The sequence below is a fragment of the Chelon labrosus genome, assembly GCF_963514085.1.
Source record: "Chelon labrosus genome assembly, chromosome: 15".
In the NCBI taxonomy this organism is placed as follows: Eukaryota; Metazoa; Chordata; class Actinopteri; order Mugiliformes; family Mugilidae; genus Chelon; species Chelon labrosus.
In genome coordinates, this window is record NC_140348.1 from 9,565,356 (window position 1) to 9,585,037 (window position 19,682).

General features: G+C 39.8%; 1 protein-coding gene across 4 annotated transcripts in view; it reads right to left on the reverse strand.

Moving 5' to 3' along the window:
* The window catches only part of cep170aa (centrosomal protein 170Aa), a 53,711-nt gene that overhangs the window by 29,355 nt on the left and 4,674 nt on the right, over positions 1-19,682 (reverse strand). For all 4 annotated transcript variants that reach the window (XM_084561118.1, XM_084561116.1, XM_084561117.1 and 1 more), the window contains exons 2-4: positions 14,393-14,452; positions 13,903-14,041; positions 10,719-10,808 (exon numbers count right to left, since the gene is read on the reverse strand). In XM_084561118.1, the coding sequence (XP_084417244.1) occupies positions 10,719-10,808; positions 13,903-14,007 (195 nt within the window). In that variant the 5' untranslated portion in view covers positions 14,008-14,041; positions 14,393-14,452. The remainder of the gene's footprint in view (positions 1-10,718; positions 10,809-13,902; positions 14,042-14,392; positions 14,453-19,682) is intronic.

Below are 19,682 nucleotides of genomic sequence, written 5' to 3' on the forward strand. Positions count from 1 at the left end.
GATTTTCAACCCCCCGCACGCCTCCCATATGGGAGGGGCCTGGGAGCGACTCATCGGGGTGGCCCGTCGCATTCTGGACTCCATGTTCCTGCAGCAACGCTTCTCTTCATTGACGCACGAGGTCCTCATCACACTCATGGCAGAGGTTTGTGCAATTATGAATGCGAGACCCCTGCTGCCTGTGTCAACTGACCCCGAGAACCCTCTCATACTCACCCCCTCCATGCTTCTGACACAAAAGACAGGAGCCCCGTCATCGCCTCCGCCTGACTTTGGCAAGGCAGAGATCATCCGTCACCAGTGGAAGCTGGTACAACATCTCGCAGAGACATTTTGGCACAAATGGCAACGTGAATACCTGAGCACCCTGCAAAGTCGGGCCAAGTGGCAGGACAAAAGGCCTAACTTGCAGGAAGGAGACATCATCTTGATGAAAGACAATGCAGTGCCAAGGAACCACTGGCCAATGGCAGTGGTCATCAAAACTTTTCCCAGCTGTAGCAGGCAAGTGATTGCTGCTGCACTGTGTAGAGAGAGAGAGAGGGGGTGTGGTGTAGCAGAGAGGTGAGTTAATTGTAGACACCTGTGAGCTGTGAGAGGACAATGGAAATCAGCAGGGAGTGTGACAGAGAGTGGAAGGAGGGTGACAAAGAGTAGAAGGAGTGCAAAAATATCCAAAAAAGCATTTGTTTCAAAGAAGATACATATCTGCCAAGGAAAAACAGAAGTTCATAGGAAACCAGAGTGGGTGCAGTAATTGATTGACCTTGGAAATCTGGAAACTTACGTGGAGCTCGAAAATCCAAAGGCAATAACAAAGAAGTCTTCTACATGCGGGGCACTGAACTCTTCTGCCAAGACTACCCAGGATAAGGATTATTAACCTCCTGTCCCTGACAATATCCCTCTCCAAAACCGCAAGTCTTCCATTATCCTCTTTCTCTTCATCCTACACTTTTCTTTATCAAAACCCCTTACCTTCTTTTGATATATAATATTACATATCCCTATTGAGCTTTGGGTTGGTTAATTTTGTTTGGACTTGGGAATATTTTATTTGGTTTTGCAAGAACTTTGGAAAAGGGACATTTGATTGAAGGACTGGTTGCATTTTGGAATTTTTGAAGAACTCTTAATTTTGATTTTGCTTGAACAATTGGGGGGGGAGGACTATGGTCTCGGGATATTGAAATTGAAATTGTTTTGTTTATACTGTTGGGCATTTAGTTTTTCTTATTGACTAATCATATGAAGAAATTTTGAGAAGAGTTTTTTTTGTTGTTGTTTTTGTTGTTACCCTGACACTTAGTTAACGAAAATACAAAAAGTGATCCCTAACTGATTTTGGCCTTCATTCATTTTTGTAGCGAGATTGTTATTTCCTTTAGGCCTTAAAGCTATTTTTCTCTGCCCTGAGATTTTAAATGACAGACTTGGTTGTCTGTCTGGCGCCCAATTAAATTTATATCCGTACATATTTTTGGCCTTTAGTTACGCTACAGAAATGGCGCCCAACGTGGGGCTCGAAAGTTGTTAATGGTTACTGTGTTGTTGATGAATGAAGGTATTACTTTGTGCATATGATATATTTGTTGTTGCCCATTATGGTAATGTTCTGCTTCAGCTTATAAGTACATCGTATTATACTTAAACTGTTTTGGGGTTTGATGGAGTGTTTTTCAATGAAATGTGTTCTTGCTGCTACAGTCTGAGCTACATATTGAATGAATAATGGCTGATTCTACTCACATAGAGATACCTGATGCACCTGATGTAAGCACTCCAACACAAATTCACACTCCCATAACTTTACCATCCTCAGCCCAAACCTACTTCCACACTCCAGCACAGGCACGATTACCTATTAGGAAGCCTGTTCAGAACGTTCAGTTTTCACCTTTTCCTCAGACTGAGCAACTCAATGCTTCAACTCAAACATTGATTTGGGAGCATGAAATCCTGTTTCCTCAAAATGCACCATATTGGACTTCTCCACCACAGGCTAACAGAGGAACCATCATCTCATCTTCAACCTCCAGTTCAGTGTCTCAGTGCGAATTACCAGGAGAACTGGCAACTCCAGCAAAAGGATTAAGTCAAATTGCAACAAAAACCTACGACACCTGGGAAAAAATGATGAAAAAAATGGAAAATCACGATAAAGAAATGAAAGTGCTGATCAAACATGTTCATGAAAATCAAGCTTCTTCTAAAGACCAAATTCAAGCTCTACGGGACCAAAATGAATTCTACTATACTTACCTCAAATCAGCCATATCATCCACTTCTGAACAAATGAATACACAACTTGATCAAATGATTAAAGGAATTAAAACTGTGACTACCGAAGTAGTAAAACTTTCAGAAACCTCTATGTTATCTGAGATTCAGTTCCGGACTGAACAACTTCAAGTTGAGCTGCAAAAAGAAGTGAGTGCCTTGCATAAAAATGTCCAAGACAGTAATAGTAACTTAGCACAAGGGGTTGATAACTGTGTTACACAAATAAACAACCTTGTTAAAAAGGTGGAAAGGTTGGAAAGTAATTTGAAAGAACAAGAAAGCGATGAGAAAAGACTAACTGATTCAGAAAAAAAACTAGAGTCTGAACCTTGTGTACTGCCTTTAAGTTCTGCGAAACAGCAAAGTGAATTATCAATTGTTGTTGCTACTTCCTCCATTTCCTCCGCTATTGTAAGGGGTGACCATATCAAATTAATGTTTCCAACCTTTGGAAAGCCTCATGATGATTCGGATCCACTTAACTATCTGTCTAAATGTAGAGATTTTCTAGCCATACAACCTTTATCTGACCCTGACCTATTGGCAACCTTCAGAACCGTACTTTACGGTACAGCCCGTGACTGGTGGGAGATAGCTAAGTCTAGGGTTAACACATGGAATGAGTTTGAGTCGGCTTTTCTGTCTGCATTTCTTGCTGATGATTATGAGGATGAGTTGGCAGAGCGAGTGAGAAACAGAAAACAGGGGGAGGAAGAAAACATTAGAGACTTTGCTTACTCCTATCGAGCACTATGTAGCCGGTGGAACCCCTCTCTCCCTGAGTCTTCAGTGGTAAAGATGATTTTAAAAAACATTAAACCACACCTAGCCAGTCAGCTCCGAGGTAGAGTACATGATGTTGACAGTCTTGTGCGCCTTGGGCATCAGCTTGAAAAAGATTTCGAACAACAGCAGGAATATGAACAAAGAACCCATGTCCGAAATGTATCCAGAATTCCAAAAACTGTCCCGAATAAGCCAGCACACAACCCTGTGTTGTGTTGGAGATGTAATGGTCAACACCCACCTGGTCAATGTCCACATTTCAGGTTGACAGCCCCTAACCCGTCAAAAAATGTATCAAGTGGCCAACAGAGCAAAAACTACAATCGTCCAACTAACACCCCTAGCAACAGTTCTGTATCCACCATGACATGTAAGGAACCCAAACGGAATCGTGCTCAAGCATCAAGAGACAAAAACATTGCTCCTGCCAATAGCCAAGACAAATGTTTTGGCCAACTTGTTAAACCTGAACAACTGGTGGTACCCATCACAATCGGAAAATGGCAGGGAAAAGCTATTGTGGATACTGGAGCGAGCTATACACTTATTCATGAATACCTCTGGACAGATCTTGCAGATTCCACAGCCCCTCTGAAAACCTGGCTAAAAGGCCCATTATACATGGCTAATGGGGAGGAAGCCACACCACTTGGATGGAGCGAAATGCAGATCGAGGTTCAAGGTCACACTGTTAGCCTACCAATAGCAGTGTTGACCCCCAAAGCACTTGCTTATGGGGTTGTTCTGGGACTTGACTATCTGTTCCTCAGTGGAATGCAAATTAACGTAATAGATATGGCATACAGTTTCAAGTCTGCTCCCTCCATTGTCTATCCTTTCCAACCTGGTGGGGCCCGCATACCAGAAATGATCCACCTTAGACAAAAACAAAAGCAAGAAGTACAGGATAAAAAACAAAAGTGTATGAAAACAGTAGCTTTGATCAGTTCCCTTCCTCCTCCTGAACTCTCTCTGGAACCTTCTCGCTTGGATGTGGCTGACTACATCCAACTTGCTGTTACCAGAGCAGATTTGATCAACTCAGACAAAAAACAATTACAACATTTACTTGAATCCAACCCAGAAGTCTGTACCCACAAACCAGGAAGAACTGAGGTTTTGAAGCATGAGATATACACTACTAGTAACCTACCAATTAAACAGAAGCCTTATCGTATGTCTCCAGTCAAACAAGCTATAGTAAAAGAACAGCTGCAGGAGATGTTGACAGCTGGTGTAGTAGAGCCTTCCCATTCTGGATGGGCTTCTCCAGTTGTTTTACCACCAAAGAAAGATGGTGGTCATAGATTTTGTGTGGACTTTAGGAAAGTCAATGCTATAACAGAGACTGACGCATATCCTCTGCCAAACATTAGTGAAATTCTTGAGTCCCTATCTGGTGCTGTGATTTTTTCCACAATAGATTTAAACAGTGGGTATTGGCAAGTACCCATGGATCAGAGTAGCAAAGATAAGACAGCTTTCATCACACCTTTTGGTTTGTATCACTTTAATGTGATGCCATTTGGCCTAAAGAATGCTCCCGCTACCTTTCAGAGGTTAATGGAGACTGTCTTGGGAGAATTGAGAGGAAGCATTTGTCTTGTCTACTTAGACGACATTATTATCTATTCTTCCTCAGTGCCTCAGCATCTTGAGGACCTTCAGAGAGTGTTTGAAAAACTTAATACAGCCAAACTGACTATCAATCTAAAAAAATCAAGATTCTGTTTACAGGAACTTAAGTTCCTGGGTCACACTGTCAGTGGTCAGGGAATTTCAGCGGACCCAGAAAAAATCAAAGCGGTCCAGAACTACCCTGTGCCTAGAAATCTCAAAGAAGTCCAGAGATTTCTTGGGCTCACTGGTTGGTACCACAGATTTGTACCTGACTTTTCAAAGACAGCTGAACCAATCAATGCTCTCAAGAAGAAAGGAAAGAAATTCCTTTGGACTCAGCAATGTCAAAATGCTTTTGACCAGTTGAAGGCTAGTCTACTGGCCCCTCCTATTTTAGGTCACCCTGACCTTGAACTGCCCTTTGTTGTCTATACAGATGCGAGTGAGACCGGACTTGGAGCAGTTCTAACTCAGAAAAAAGATGGAAATAAAGAGGAAGTACTCGCATATGCCAGTAGAACATTAAATGAAGCGGAACGGAATTATTCAGCCACCGAAAAAGAATGCCTTGCAGTAGTTTGGGCTTTAGAAAAATGGCAACATTACCTTGAACCCAAAATATTTACTGTTGTAACTGATCATTCAGCTCTACAGTGGGTCTTGAGTTCCACTAAAACTACCAGCCGTCTTATTCGATGGGCTCTGCGATTGCAGAAATTTGACTTTGTGGTGGAATACCGAAAAGGTAAATTAAATGTTGTACCTGATGCCCTCTCAAGGATGCCTGATGGTGGTGTCTGTAACCTGTTATCAAGTAAAAAAAATGTGGATACCCTTCCGATGACACTTGCCATGATCTGGGAAGAACAGCACAAAGACCCTGAAATTGAGAAAATCTTCCAAGAGCTTGCAGAAAATGTGGACCTTACATCAAACTATATTATTTTGGAGGACAAAGTGTATCTCAAGAAAAAACTGACAGACAATCAATATCACTATCGCATTTATATTCCAAAAACCTTAATTCCCATCATGCTCAATGCTTACCATGATAGCCCTCTTAGTGGCCACTTGGGAATCTTCAAAACTTACAAAAGACTGCAAGAAACTGCTTTTTGGCCTGGAATGTGGAGAGATGTTAAACACTTTGTAAGATGTTGTATACAGTGCCAACGGCTAAAAGCAGACAATCAAAAACCTGCTGGAAAACTCCAACAAACTGTAGTAACAAGACCAAACTCCATGATAGGTGTTGACATAATGGGTCCACTACCTCGCAGCCCTGAAAGGAACGAGTATCTCTTGGTCTTTGTGGATTATTTCACTCGATGGATCGAGCTCTTCCCTCTCCGAGCTGCCAGAGCTCAGAACATAGCACAAATCCTGCGAAAGGAAATCTTTACAAGATGGGGTGTTCCAGATTTTATCCTGTCTGATAGAGGATCCCAGTTTGTTTCTTCTGTTTTCAAGGAGATCTGTGAACAATGGACCTTCATCCCAAAGCTGACCACCGCTTATCATCCGCAGACTAACATGTCAGAACGAGTGAACCGCACCCTGAAAAGCATGATTGCTTCCTATGTGCAAGACAATCATAAGAACTGGGACAAATATATCCCAGAATTCCGGTTTGCTGTGAACTCTGCAGTTCAAGAGACAACAGGTGTTTCACCTGCAGAGCTACAACTTGGGAGGAAACTAAAAAGCCCAATGGATAAACTATTACAAAAAGGTGTCCCAACTCCTGATTCCTCTACTTATGACCTTATCCATCAGTTACAACAGCTCTATGACAGTGCAAAAGAAAGTGGAGACAAAGCCCGCAAACGACAGTTAAGAAACTATAACAAAAAAAGGAGAGATGCTACTTTTAAACCTAAAGATCGAGTATGGATCAGACACTTTCCACAGTCCAGTGCTAAAGATAAATTCATGGCAAAGTTGGCACCAAAATGGAAAGGACCATATAGAGTGGTGGCCAAGCTTGGACCTGTAAATTACCAAGTAGTGATGGAAGAGACTGGTGACGACATCCGTACAATAAATATCTGTAACCTTAAACCATTTTATCCCACTGCTGACGAACTAGAACGTCATGAGAGGAAAAAGATTATCGATATCTTTCAAGACTCCTCCTCTGACGAGGAGTTTCTTGGATTCCCAGAAGAGTGAAATGTGAACACGAAGTCAACCAATACCTCTAACAAGACAACCAGCAAACAAATAATAATAATAAAAAAAAATAATAATAATAAAAAAAAACAACAACAAAGTTGTTGTTTTTTTTTCGTAAGGGGGGGAAGAGTGTAGCAGGCAAGTGATTGCTGCTGCACTGTGTAGAGAGAGAGAGAGGGGGTGTGGTGTAGCAGAGAGGTGAGTTAATTGTAGACACCTGTGAGCTGTGAGAGGACAATGGAAATCAGCAGGGAGTGTGACAGAGAGTGGAAGGAGGGTGACAAAGAGTAGAAGGAGTGCAAAAATATCCAAAAAAGCATTTGTTTCAAAGAAGATACATATCTGCCAAGGAAAAACAGAAGTTCATAGGAAACCAGAGTGGGTGCAGTAATTGATTGACCTTGGAAGTCTGGAAACTTACGTGGAGCTCGAAAATCCAAAGGCAATAACAAAGAAGTCTTCTACATGCGGGGCACTGAACTCTTCTGCCAAGACTACCCAGGATAAGGATTATTAACCTCCTGTCCCTGACAATATCCCTCTCCAAAACCGCAAGTCTTCCATTATCCTCTTTCTCTTCATCCTACACTTTTCTTTATCAAAACCCCTTACCTTCTTTTGATATATAATATTACATATCCCTATTGAGCTTTGGGTTGGTTAATTTTGTTTGGACTTGGGAATATTTTATTTGGTTTTGCAAGAACTTTGGAAAAGGGACATTTGATTGAAGGACTGGTTGCATTTTGGAATTTTTGAAGAACTCTTAATTTTGATTTTGCTTGAACAATTGGGGGGGGAGGACTATGGTCTCGGGATATTGAAATTGAAATTGTTTTGTTTATACTGTTGGGCATTTAGTTTTTCTTATTGACTAATCATATGAAGAAATTTTGAGAAGAGTTTTTTTTGTTGTTGTTTTTGTTGTTACCCTGACACTTAGTTAACGAAAATACAAAAAGTGATCCCTAACTGATTTTGGCCTTCATTCATTTTTGTAGCGAGATTGTTATTTCCTTTAGGCCTTAAAGCTATTTTTCTCTGCCCTGAGATTTTAAATGACAGACTTGGTTGTCTGTCTGGCGCCCAATTAAATTTATATCCGTACATATTTTTGGCCTTTAGTTACGCTACACAGCAAAGACAATATTGTCAGGACTGTAGATATCAGAGTGATTCGCCAAGGCACTCCTAGAGTGTATAAAAGACCAGTAACTGAACTTGTCTTACTTTTCTCTCCTAAACAGGATGTTACTTGTGTTTAAGTTAAGTGTGTGCATCTAAAAAGTAATATTTGTGGTATCCTTAAGATACCAGGCAGGGAGTGTGTTGGTCTTAATGACCATTCATTCATTTTGTGTTTCTTTGGTTATTTACAGTGCGTTAACGCCATCTACTGGCCACTTGTGGTAACGGCAGGTGTGGTATATGATTTCTACTTCCCGTTGTATTCTCGTGCGGAACGAGATTTGTGTTCAGTCAGTTCAAGGCTTTTATAGAGCAAGCTGGGCTTCGTGTCTGCTTTCAAGTTTCGTTCAAACTCCGCACAGTCGTGTTTCCCACGGGGGCAATGCCGGTGAGTGACGCTGTGTGTAATATGTTTTATATTAGACGTTTTCTTAAGAGTATCGGGATGTGTAAGAAGGAAATGAATGTGTTGCATTTGGAAATTATTGAAAAAGACGATATGAGCTAAAAGCTATTTTTGTTTGTGTTTACAGTTTTACAGCTTGTTTTTTGCACTGCTGTGTGTAAAATAAAGGAGAGGAGAAAAAGACCTCGGGATGAAGCAGTATCCGTTTTTCTTTGTTCACCTCACCTGGCTGTTTATACGCGCTGGATAGCTAAATACGCATACGTTTAGTGAGGCCAGTACATTTTTAGTGATCAAATAATCAATTTAAGATTTCAGTTGAAGTATAAAACTCTTTCCAGGTGACTATACACTTGTAGGTTTCTGGAGTTAGGAACAACTAACTTACCAGATTGCAAACACTAATATTAAACAAAGACCAGATATACAGGAAACAGTAAGTCAGGACTAGAGGCCTAAGCACAATAAAGCATGTATTTCTCTTTCTCTCTCCCACTCCTATTCCTCCCATCTTTTTACTATGCAGCTCCGATTTAGATCAGGTTTCACTGAACTGCAAATGAAATACTATCACGTTTGCTCTGCTGTTGTAATAAAACATTCCTGTCTTCTCTCTGGTGAGATGAAATCACAACGGCTTAACAATACATCAATGAAGGCCTTTCTTTAAGAGAGCAAATGATGATACCGTTTAAACACAGCTTTTCATCTACTGCAGAGGCAAACCATCTACATATCCACTGACTCAGCAGGAGAAAACTTCCTCTGAATCCAGCCAAAGAAGTGGGCTAGTTAATGACACAGCAGGAAGTGGCTCTGACTCTGGCTTCCCGTCTGTGAGCTGGAGAGGATGTGAGGGGCATTGCGCATATGTGTCTAATCTGCTTGACTGTGGCTGAGTAGAAATCACTACACATGACTAACGCCATGTGGCAACTGCAGCAAGGTTTTACTGAGCGACAACGTTAAAAAGAGAGAAGTTAAGGGTAAAAAATGTAGTCCTCAAGGTTATATTATATAAGAATATATTCATGTAAAATGATTTATTTTGTATTGAAGTACAAGTTTTGGTATCTGCTATCTAAACCAACCTAATCTCATCAGTATAAGTTTAATATATTTCCCCAAAAGCCTTTTTAATATCCAACATAGATTATACAATAAATGTATCCACACATTTCTCATGTCTGTTAAAAATTTCATTATCTTTAGCAGCCATATTTAAAACATATTAGCTCATAAGCATCCAACTTTTCGCTCTTTCCTTGCTCTGCTTTATCTACAGTGTCTTACCTCCTGCCTGTCTCCAATGTCACAATATGTACTCATGTAAACAGCCCTTACAAAGAATCAAAAAACAGGTCAAATCTATTAATCCTTTATAGGGCACTCATTGAAATACTTGGAAATTCTAAATTTCAACACTAGAGTGTTATTGTAGGTCATAAAAAGAGTTTTTTACTTCTGCGAAATTTTTGAAAAATTTTTAATTTTCATAAAGAAAATCAAGTTTAATGAATTTATCATATATGCTTCGTTGCCCGTAAGTGGTAAACAAATGTAAACATGTATTTAGACCATTAGAACATCATAGACATTATCACATTAGACAACATTAGGCCATTTCTTCGTGGTACCTAATAAAGCAGTTATGCTCAGCGTTCATACAGAGGAGGACCTTGCAGACCACATTTGACCCTGATTTGACCTGAGGATGTTGCCTTGATCTTCGCTGATTGGCTGGGTGGAGACCACATGTTTCTCAATCTCACTGAGAGGCACTGGGATGCAATTGAAAATGTGTGTGGAAGTTACCATATATGGTTCCTTGGTTAAGAAATGGTGATACTTCCTAAACCTATATGATCAGATTTATTGGCATAGTGACCCATTGCCTCAGAGTTTGCCCTTAAGTGGTGATTTGCATAATTAGGTTTAGATTCAAATTGACCTGAGCCTTGATGTAAATCTTAATTGACAGAGATATTGATTAGCAGCAGAAAAACAGAACCGACTCCTTAAAATAACTTCGTTTAACCTTCAGAACCTCATCTCCCTACTCTTACCTTGAATGTTTTGTTCCTGTTTGTCCTGATTTCTCTCTATATGTGCAGTTTCTGTCCACCTCTCTCCACTAATTCACCTACACTCCCCATCCATCATCCATCACATTTCCCCTTTCTTTGCGCTATATTCTTCTGTCCTCTCTCGTCCTTTTATCTTTGACCTCTGTTTTGTATATACTGCTCTGTGTACTCACCCCATTCAAGCTGCCCAGGTCCTTGACCTTGTGTTCATCAGTTCCAGCCTCGTAGTTGATGACTGCATGCTGCTTATCCACACTGCGGGACTTCAGACAAAAATATACATAGAACATTAACCCAGTGGTTACAGTCCTCCATTTACTTACATACATATACTCATCAAGTTCAGATATCCTTTGTGGCTGTCTCAATAGAATTCATTCATGTGTGCTGTTCTACTTTTCTTCACTTTGCTTATATATACTGTACATATGCTATATTAAACTTAACGAGCATGACCAGTAAGTGTTTCTTGCACAAACCGTTAGAGAGCTGTATGTGAACAGAGCAATTCTTGCTATGCCAAGGCTTTGAGGAGGTATTAATGTTCAATGTCAAGAATGTAATGTCTGAAGGTAAGTCTCAATATCACTACGCATAATATCTACTGTCACATCAATGTGAGATTGGGGGTATATCAGCAGGCATTTCAATGTCTGCGCACCTCACACTGATACGCTATATATACACACACACACACTCACACAAACAAGCAGACAAAGGAGAACAGTGGAACAATGAAAGACAGGAGGTGAAAAGTATTGATTTTCTGTGAGCTGTGAGCACATCAGCTGTTCTGAGGATAAACAGTTTCAGGCAGAAACATTGCAAGCTTCTGTATGGTGAAAATAAAAGCAAGAGACATATTGTAGGATTTGTCTAATCTCTCTGATGTGTATCAATGCCACATACTTTTTAAACACATCTAGAGGAATGCAATGACACCGACTGATGGACAAATGTGCTGCAGTCTCCAAAAGTCTGCAAGACTGTCCTTCAGACACATCAGTATCATACAACAATGTGTCTTGGACATATTTGGTGTAATATTACCATTCATTTCATTTAAAAATCTACTGTTTATCAGTTTATAGCAGCTTTTGGTAAAATAAGGTGAAAATATGATAACTGCCCTGAGGTCATAACATGCTAATTCTGGTATTTGGATCTTTTTCTTTATAACCATATCACACCTTGTTTAAACTAGAAGCACGCTCATAGTATAGTGAAGATGTCAAGGTAGGAGTAAGGTAAAGCCAAGGGAAGCAACTCCAGAGAGCCAACTGTGGAACAGATTACTTTAGTAGGATTAGGCTAGATCAAACAGGATAGAAAGCTTCTGAGCTCTCTGTCGTACCACACGCTGGAGGAGAGATGACTCATGCTGTTACTCTCAGATATAATGCTGACTAACGGTATGTGTGCAGAGGGAAGATAGAATACAGACATAACTAAAACGCCTCAGCAAACTACATAAACGTTGAAGTGAAAACTAACTTTTCAAAATGAGCATATACCAAACATTTCCCAAAAGTTTGTTCACAATGCAGATTAGCTAAGCAATGAGACAGAAGCACTAGCCCTGCTATTTTTTATTTTTTTAAATTAGTATCTTACGACACATCCCTAATACAATTGATGGGAAAAACAAGCTGCTGGAGAATTCCTGAAGATGTCATCAAAGCATTTATAAAACACTGTCATGCATTCATTTGAAAGCTGATAATCTGTGAGTGTGCGTTTGTGTTTTATTTGGTGCATGACACAAGCAGCTTTTAACGTCCAGCCATGTGATGAAGCCTTGGCTCGTTAAAGCAGTCACATGGAGGGCAACTGTAAGCGGCTTCACAAACACACACGTGTTAAAAAAACACACACAAATACACAAAGCCAAAAAAAGTTTGGAAGATTTTCTTTATCTTTATCTCACTCCGAAGATATCACAAGGATGGGAAAACAAGAAAACACAGAGGAGAAAAGAACGTGTCTTCAACAACTCTAAGTGCTTCAGTAAATGACCCTTATTAGTTCCTGTCTGAAGTCTTCTTGTCAGACTAATGAAACTAATGAAATCTAACAACTCAGTAGACTAAAAGGGTAACATGGTCAAATTCTGAAACAGTGCTGCTATATATAATTGTTTTCAATTGTCCTCACAAATTCAATCTTGCCTTTACAAGAAGAAGAAACAATGCCACAAGGAGAACATGAGGAGTCAGGTGCTTAGGAACGTGAACATTTAAACATCTACAAATTCATAACAGCGAGGAGGAAAAAATCAGTTCAGGAAGATAGTGTGATATGATTGATACCTCCAAAATAAGACTTGTGCATTCAGATTGCCTGAGCAGCCTCATTAATAAACCTTCTGTGAAGAGCCATGTGTAGTATTTGATAAAAAAAACGCAACTTTAACATAACAAAACACGTGTAATACGTGTGGAACCAGTGTGATTATAAAGCTACATTATGGTACACAGACCCTCTTAAAACTCTCCCATAAAACTTTCTTTTTCATCTGAACAGCTTAAAGTTAGGGTTTAGGATATTGGCTACGAATCATATTTTCTTCCCAAGTGAATATGGAAGTTTAAATAAAAAACATACCACCTTTTATCACGAACAGAATGTAACTGCTGTTTTATGCTTCAACCTATTAAACCCATAAAATTGTTATATTTTACAGACCTCTAAATTTTGGATTCAATATAAATATGGACACCACTGGGCAACCTTTTCATTTAGCTTATAATACTTTTACATCCCCAGTGTCCTGAATGTGGTTTTGATGATCAGACTTTCATACAGGCACTTCTCAGCGATAAAAACTCTCTCTAGATATAATGTCATGACAGATAGAGCTGCAGCTATGTATGCACTGTCTATCCACAAAAAGAAACTCAGTCAGATACAATCTAACTCAAGAGGTATCTGCCCCACTTTCTATTAATAGTGCGGTGACCAGAGGTAAACATGAGCATACGCGTGTTTTTTTCTGGATGTATGCACAGCTGCACAGACACACTTTCAGTACAGACGTATACACACACAAACACCAACATGTACACATAGTAACACGTTCAGCTACTGCATGAGCAACAGTATGAGAGTCGTTTTGCTGTGTAATTAGTACAGTTAACTTATGAAAAAGATCAGCGGGAACTCACCAGCTCTTTTATGAGGCTGAGAGGAACTCCTCACTAAGTGTTCACCAGTTATCATAAAATCTTAACAGTTATGTTTAACTAACACTAAAAACGACACTGCTGATATCAAGTTGACATGTTTTCTTCAACCAAAGAAGAATGGAGTAAGCTCACAAATGAGATCAAGATAAAATTCACTGAGCCTGCTCCTCACCTGTAGCATGAGCTCACAGTCATCCCGTCCTACAAAGATCATTTCACGGGGGAGTCGGTGGCGAGTTCCCCCGCTGCTCACCAGGAACCAGGAGGTCACACTCATCGCTGCGCCCTGCTGCTGCCTCTTGGAGACACCTCTTGAACAAAAGGAATAAGCATCAGTAAATGACCCTGTGTTTGCCTTCTGATTGGTCTGCTGACCACCAACCAGAGGGCTCCTTCCTTTTGTCATGTCCTGCCTAGTCCTAGTTAACACTGTAACTCTAATTCTTCAAAAACATGCCTCAATTTATATTACAGGTTACAAAAGTTGATTAACAACTACACATTTTTAAACTACGTGTGAACATCACTTTACAAGTTCAAAGTAAATCAATTAATATTTATGAAAAATAAATAAATCTTGACATGAGTTAAAACAGAATAGCTGGGAAATGTTTCAGACATAATTAACAGAATCCACTATTTTGGTGAGTAGTGTTACACACCTCTGGTCCAGTTAGCTCAATGCTGATAGACCACTGGCAGCACAACACAGCTAGGCCATCCTGAAAAAGATGAAGATGTTTTTAGCATTTTATCCTTTGTTTTTTGTTTTTTATTCCCACAGCAAGCAAACATATACGGTATGATTCAAAGCATCATAAAATAATAAGCACTGAGGCATGAAAAAAAAATATGAAGAAGACACAGGCCTAGTGCAGAGACACAGTGAATCAATACACTTGTTCTTTCTTCCTTTTGTTTTGCTGGTGGGGGGAAGGAGGTTGAGTGGGAGGTCTTGCAATGTGATGCCTCTGTCTGCGCCTGAAAATGAATGCTAAGGCAGCCACTAAGAGACATCCTCTCTTTTTCTCTGCCTGCTCTGATCATTGCCAGATGTTGAAGGAGGAAGTGACGTAGGAATGTTGGCTGGCCTCCGCATCAGGACATTTATTTTCCCTCCTGCGTCCCTCCCCGTCTCCTTCAGACGAGCTGGAAAGGAGGTCAAAGCCAGCAACTGTAACTTTCTAACTGCCCGGGCGTGGAAGAACCCCATTAAGCAGATCTAACCGATGGCAAACGGCTTTTATTTAAGTCTAACAATGCTGTATGTTTGATTTAATAACTGGTTAAAAACCTGGGTGTAAAATGGAGCAGCCAAAACTACATTTTTGTAGTTGAATTTTTTAAATTGTCACATTCTGATGAAATTCTCAGCAAAATGAAATGGAGGATATGTTGTCTGTGTTATAAAAAATCTATTTAAAGGATCATTCATAAAGGGTTTTGAAAGTTTGTGTCACAATAATTTTTTTCAAAATAAAAACTTAGAAGCCAAGCTTTTCATAGTAATTCCAAGTGGCACTAGAATAACATCAGCACTCTGTCGTGTGTAGAAAGTGCCAAGAAAAGCCCATCAGAGTGGGAATTAAAGATTATTGAGCTAAGCTCTTGCTCACTTGACCTCATAAGTACTTAGTATACCAACTCAATAATCCCTTGGGTAAAATTTTAATCAACTGCACACCTCCGTTCCATGCATGATGCTTTTGGGAACGTGACTCTATCAGCAGCTGTCTCTGATGTAAAACGGATCAGACGTTCATCCCACAAACCGCTCAGAATATCTGACAATTTTATTGCAGTGTGAAAGATTTAAGGAAATTTTAGGAGGCGTTAAGGTACTCTGATAAAAGTAACATGCTGCAACATGCTGCAATTGATAAGCATTTTTCAGCAGATTTTGTTATATTTGCCATTACGATGTTAATGAAGAATGACAGAAAATATGTGACGATAGATGTCCAAACTGATAATATGATTCCCATACACTCTTTCTTTGATAAGAAATTATCCACAGAACAGGATATAAATTAGAGTGCTCTTAACAATAGTAACAATAGTTAACAATCAAATTTAATCATCTTAACTGCATTAGGTTTTCCAAATATTAAACAGAATTATTCTGTCTTGTTTACCAACATAACTGTTAAAATAACAAAACTACATTTGGGGAGGGGGACACACAATAAATTGGAGAACAATGCACTTTATAATAATAATAACAACAATAACAATATAAAACCACTTCCTTAAATCGAATTAAACTGACAATGACAGGGTTACCACCCTGATGTCAGGTTTACGTGATACACATCCTCTTCTTAGTGAGGCGATACCATTTGTGTTTACAAACCAGGAAACACAGCTACATGACAATGTTTTAGATATTACAGATATAAAACTGACATTGCGCTTGAATGCCACACTGGAACAATGAACTATGCACAGCAACAGCATTGGCATCACACTATAATTATGTGTGGTTTCCCTCGGGAGTGTAACTAAAGCATCAAGCGCTTTCTCTCTCTCTCTATAACCACCGTACACTCACTGCTGAATGCAAGGTTAATGAGAATGTGGTCGAGGAGCCTGGGCACGATGCATACCAGGCTTTATGATGCCATTAAAAAACTCACTATCACACATGAAAGACGGGGCACAGATGGAGGAATGCAGTGGTGGGTCTGATGAAGGAGACGCAGCTGAGGAGGACATACTGTCTGTTTCATACGTGCTCATGGTAGTCACATTATTAACGAGTCAGTTATTACAAATTATAAGTAACACATGCACAATCAGTAAAACTAACAGCTTTAATTCTTTTAAAAAATTAAGTAAAAAAATAGAACATCTTAATGTTTTTGGGAATGATGAAATATAATTGATGTGGTAAAATTATTATTTTTTTTTGTAATATTGTAACACCACTGCCTTCAAATTGAACTTGTGAGCTTGTGGTTACGACATGAGAAATTGTATACCCAAATTATTTGGCATTTAAATGGTGGCATCAGTTGTAAGTCATGTGAACACTGGTTGAAAGTAACAGTTGGCACCTAGAAACCACTGAGGCTAACACTTTCTTTATTTTTGAACAAACATGTCACAGTTTGTAAACTCTGAGCTCATTGAAAGATTTCAGTTACGAAGCTGTGAATACCAAAGAGGGGTTTCCTCGTGAACATGACAAACACAACACCATTTGGAGAAAGCAAGTCTGAGACAACTTTATACTTTCATTTTGCCCATGTATTTTCCTAGTTGTTAGCTTGCTAAAATAAAAGCCTCACTGGCTTCTAGACGCCAACAGTTGCCTAGCAGCAGCCTTCTCACGGCTTACAGCTGATGCTACCATTTGAACGCCAAGACTTTTGTGTACAACACTTCTCAGTTTGTAACCATACGTTCACTAGTTCCATTTGAAGGCAGCAAGCTGTTCATCAAGCTAATGCTACTTCTTACAACTTCCAATAACAGTCCTACAGGAACAAACAGTACATGTGATCATCTGAAATGAAAACAGGAAGAGGCACAAAAATGTTTGCTTCTAGATAATGGCATAAGACATTTTTTAGTGTTTGGGGCCTTTGCAGAAACACACTAGTAACACTCTTGGTTCTCATCTCTATTACACTCTTTCAGCAACATTCTCGCTTGGGCTAATAAGGAGGAACAGTGACCTCATGGTTTTGGCAGGAATTCCCCAACCCCCAGCCACGCACTTATACTATCTCCCACACACACACATATACACACACACAAGCAGAATTGAGGAGTGAAAGAGCAGGATTATTCTAAGATGACTGTGAATTCTTTGTGCAGAGGAGATGGCAGTGGAGAGACAGGAAGTATGAGCAGAATTTCTTACTGTGGACACTCATCTCTGAATCCACAGCAAGTTTGTAGATTTTCTCAATAAAAAAAAATATAGGTCATCTACAATGAAGCTGCCGAATCTCAGACAAAACAACTGAATAACAAGACAAGACAAGTAAGATTAGATGTTAATCAGATATATAATAAATAATAATAAGCATGTTAAGAGTTATCTGCTGTGACTAGATTTCCATTATCCAGGAAAAAAACAAAACAAAAAACACTTAAAGCAGCCTGTGGTTTTTCCAAGAATTCAAATCTCTCCCCTCTGAACTAGCCAATCACAAACACTGGCTGAATACAGGAAGTGATGTCAGTCAGTCTGTGCCAATTGTTCTATTCATCATCTAATATGTTTTTCCAGCTACTCTAAATGTGGCATCTGGCTGGAGGATGACGCAACAGCTGGGTAACCATCAGAGGCCCTCATCTGCTTTTTCTCTCTAACTCTCCGAGATGTCACGTCACCACCGCGACCCTGGCAGCTGATTCACCCCACATCACACACCTTGACAGCAGCCAGACACATACATGCTAAGCACACCAAAGAGACAGAGACAGTTGCAGTGAGAGAGAGAGCGCGAGACCCAGAGAGAAAGAGACGAACAGATAAACAGGGAGACAACTCATTTTCTCGTCACAGTCATTTCCACATGGTCTTATGACGAGAGCCAAACTTAGCCCTAGTAAGGGTGTGGTTGTCTGTCTACGTTGTACAATCTTAGTGGAGCTACATTAAAACTTACGAGCGGCTTCGGTAGATGCTAGATTTTACTAGCTTCTACTCTCGGCTAGAGAAATCTAAATAGTGATTAAACTGGAAAGCTTTTAGGCGTTTGTTACACTGAACTTCCATGTCTAGTCGGTCTTTCCCAGGAGAAATCCTCTGGCAGGCAGGAGGCGAAGAGCTTAATGTTTACAACAGTAGGAAAAGCTGATTGTTACACTGTAAATGGCATTCAGTAGCTTCAGCACTGATAGCTCTCTTGGCTAAAAACAGACGAAGAAAACACGGTTAACTGCTTAAATCCTTTTAAATGAAATCTCGGTTAAAAAAATATGAGACGCATATAATTATGCTTGACAAGTATAGTGCTCTGATCCATTTGTTTAGAATATATGCCATTTCCTGTATCCTCTTGTTAGAATGCTGAGTTTGCAAGACCAGTCCAAAAAATGACTGAAGCCACAACTCTGAGAGCACCGTCAGGCCTGAACGCTAACGTGTGTTGACATCTGGATTTAAAAAGTACGACGACAGAGAGGAGCTGGGCAAAAGCAGAGCCGTACGAAAGATGAGCCAACTAGAGCTAAAACATGGAGGAAATACCACTAATTTCTGAAACCAATGACAACAATAGTCTTGTGAAAATTTCTCACAATAACTAAGCAATCTTGATTTAAAACTGAAATAACACTACATCCCTCAATTCAAGAAATCAGAAGCGATACCCAGTCCTAGTTGGCATCTGGTGCAAGAGAGCAGGCTGTTCCCCAAATAATGCTGACGTGGTCAGTGAACACTTCAAATCAAAGTCAGTAAATAATAGGCAAGGAACCCTGAATTAGTCCTGAAAGCTTAGAGATGCTTTGGGTGCAGGGAAGCCCAGAGACCCTGAGGGGTGTAAAGAACAAACAAGAGAACAGATTCAAGACAGACAAAGGCTTTCTAGACTCCAAAGCCTGAGTCTACAATAGACTTGAATAACAGAGGTACGCAGTCTATTGTTCTCCTATTACAAGGCAAGAGCAGACAGTTTTTTCAATAATGCATATAATAATGTAGAGACTACACAAAATGTTGCTCTTCCACTGAACACACTCTTACGGAGCATGTAACTACAGCTAACCTAATGTCTTATCCATAATTGAATTGATGAGGCATGTACGTGCATCACAGCAATGTCACACATGCATAAAACCTAAATGCATGTGTGAAGAAGGAGCAAATCTGTGTCAAAATGAAAACAATAAATTCCAGTATTTTACATCACAGTAAGTGCACAGAGGAGCAGGTCACAGCCACTCCAGGGATATCAGCCTGTCACAGTTTGATTTCGTTTGACTTTTGAGCTA